Genomic DNA, 2,293 nt, shown 5'->3' on the forward strand with positions numbered 1-2,293 from the left:
TTATTTCCATAGCTTAAGAGTCCGTGGTAACTGAAAATTTCCCTTTTTTGTGCCTTTAATTAACGTTTTCCAGGAAAATCCACACATAAATGAGTTCTTTAATGGGCATGAAAGGTGTTGAGCCAAAAAACAAAAAATTGATAAAAATTCACAAACCTGCGGAAAAATGCAAGTTTCTTCACTTTGATTATTTTTACGAGAGCCTGATTCCAACACGCTGCCTCACATATTGCTATGCTATTATTAGTTTCATGTCTACTTGTGCTTATTTCATTTTATGTCGTCACAATTATTCGCCTTATTAAGTAGAAATCTAGTTTATTTCGTCACACCAATCATATCTTCCCATATTCTCAGCTCATGTTGCCCAACTTATGTCATCATATCTCTCTTCATTTTTATTCCTAATGATATCAATTTCATCTCTTTATTTTATCCCCTTTTTAACTTATCCTGTTTTTATCTACCCGGTAATCCTTTGCAACTTTTAACGGATGTTGTCATTTCTATTTTTACCCCATTCGTGCACAGATGCAGTTTCGTTTACCACAGTACCGAAGGTCTTATGACGTCATCAGCATCGAGTGTGTGCGTCATCTCAAGAACAACACTGGACAGTGTGCCGGAGAAAGCGTCCAAGAAACGGTCAGCGAAGCGGTTACACACACGCAAACAAACAAACCAACAAACAAGTAAACAGATATTACATTCACCGAAGAAGCCATCGTCGATCTCTTCACACCGGAGACCTTTCCATCGCTCCGGACAACTGGAAAAGGGGGGAGAGAGAGAGAGAAAGAATTACAGCATTAGCTGTGTTTTTAGAATTATGGTTAGTTATGAAGTTCACTGCGGAAACTAGATAATAACCTTAAGGTTACATGTCAATAGGTCACAGATTGCAAAGGGTCAATAGGTCACCGTTCAAACGTTATGAATTTAATTTTTTGTATTTATTTATTTTTGTAAGAGCTTTACGGGCATTTCCAACATAAATAGATCATAAAAATGTCGGAGATTAGAGTTATTACTTGAGAGTGACATACACAGAAAAGGAGGAAGAGGGACACCGTGGACGCAACCCGCAAGGCCACAAATTAACAGGTCAAACGTCATATGAGTTAGAAAGGTCAAAGAGTAAATGCCACAGGTCAGAGATCACAGCCTGGGTCAACAACAACAGAGGATGGTAGTGGGCGCTGCGTGTTTCTGGCAAATTCATATATCTAAATTGTGCTGATATGGGGCGTAAAAACGCCTAAACTAAGATTAAAAAAAACAACAACAGGTGAATGTGACAGGTAAGAGATCACAGCACAGGTCAACAAGAAAGCAAACCTACTGGCAGTGAGCACTGCGTGTGTCTAGCAAATTGATGGGTCTAACTGGTGTTGAAGGGGGCCTAAAACCAGGTAAATGTGACAGGTAAGGTATCACACATGTCAACAAAAGAAGACGACCTACTGGCAGTGAGCACTGCGCGTGTCTAGCAGGTCGAGGACAAAGCACTCCCCTCCGTGGAGACAGGCAGCCTCGTCTTTCTCTGCCGGCGCTAAGTGTGTCTAACAAATTGATATGCCTAAATCGTGTTGATAGGAGCGTAAAAACACCTTTACCAGGAAAAAACCAGGTCATTGTGGCAGGTAAGGGATCACAGCACGGGTCACAGACACGGGCAAACCTACTGGCAGTGAGCTCTGCGTGTGTCTAGTAAACTGATATCTATCTAATTTGTGTTAATGGTGGCGTAAATACCCCTGTATCAGGAGGAAAAACCAACAATAGGTAAATGTGACAGGTAAGGAGGTCACACAGGTCAACAAAAGAGGAGACCACTTACTGGCAAAGAGCACTGCGCGTTTCTAGCAGGTTGATAGATCTAAATTATTGTGATGATTGGGGGGGGGGGGGTAAAGACACTTATATTAAGGAGAAAAAACAGGTAGATGTCATGGTCAAGAAGAGAGGAGATCACCTACTGGCAGTGACCTCTGCGTGTGTCTAGCAAATTGATATCTATCTAATTTGTGTTAATGGTGGCGTAAATACCTCTGTATCATGAGAAAAAAAACCCCAAGGTAAATGCTTCAGGTAAGGAGGTCACACAGGGGGTTAAACAGGTCAAGAAGAGAAGCAAACCTACTGGCAGTGAGCACTGCGCGTGTCTAGCAGGTCCAAGACGAAGCACTCCCCTCCGTGGAGACAGGCAGCCTCGTCTTTCTCTGCCGGCGTGCACACGAGTCGGTGGGAGGGGCGGGGGGTGGTGTGGAGGGGATCACTGGTGCTGCCAGGC

The 2,293-nt window shown here is 43.0% G+C and overlaps 1 protein-coding gene across 1 annotated transcript in view; it reads right to left on the reverse strand.

The window, feature by feature from the left end:
* Window positions 1-2,293, reverse strand: part of LOC106013970 — a gene marked incomplete in the record, with an annotated part of 23,993 nt that overhangs the window by 12,350 nt on the left and 9,350 nt on the right. The window contains 2 exon segments of the mRNA XM_013090931.2: window positions 714-769; window positions 2,144-2,293. Coding sequence (XP_012946385.1) covers window positions 714-769; window positions 2,144-2,293 — 206 coding nt within the window.

The sequence above is a fragment of the Aplysia californica genome, unplaced genomic scaffold (genome assembly GCF_000002075.1).
Source record: "Aplysia californica isolate F4 #8 unplaced genomic scaffold, AplCal3.0 scaffold01693, whole genome shotgun sequence".
NCBI classification, from domain to species: Eukaryota; Metazoa; Mollusca; class Gastropoda; order Aplysiida; family Aplysiidae; genus Aplysia; species Aplysia californica.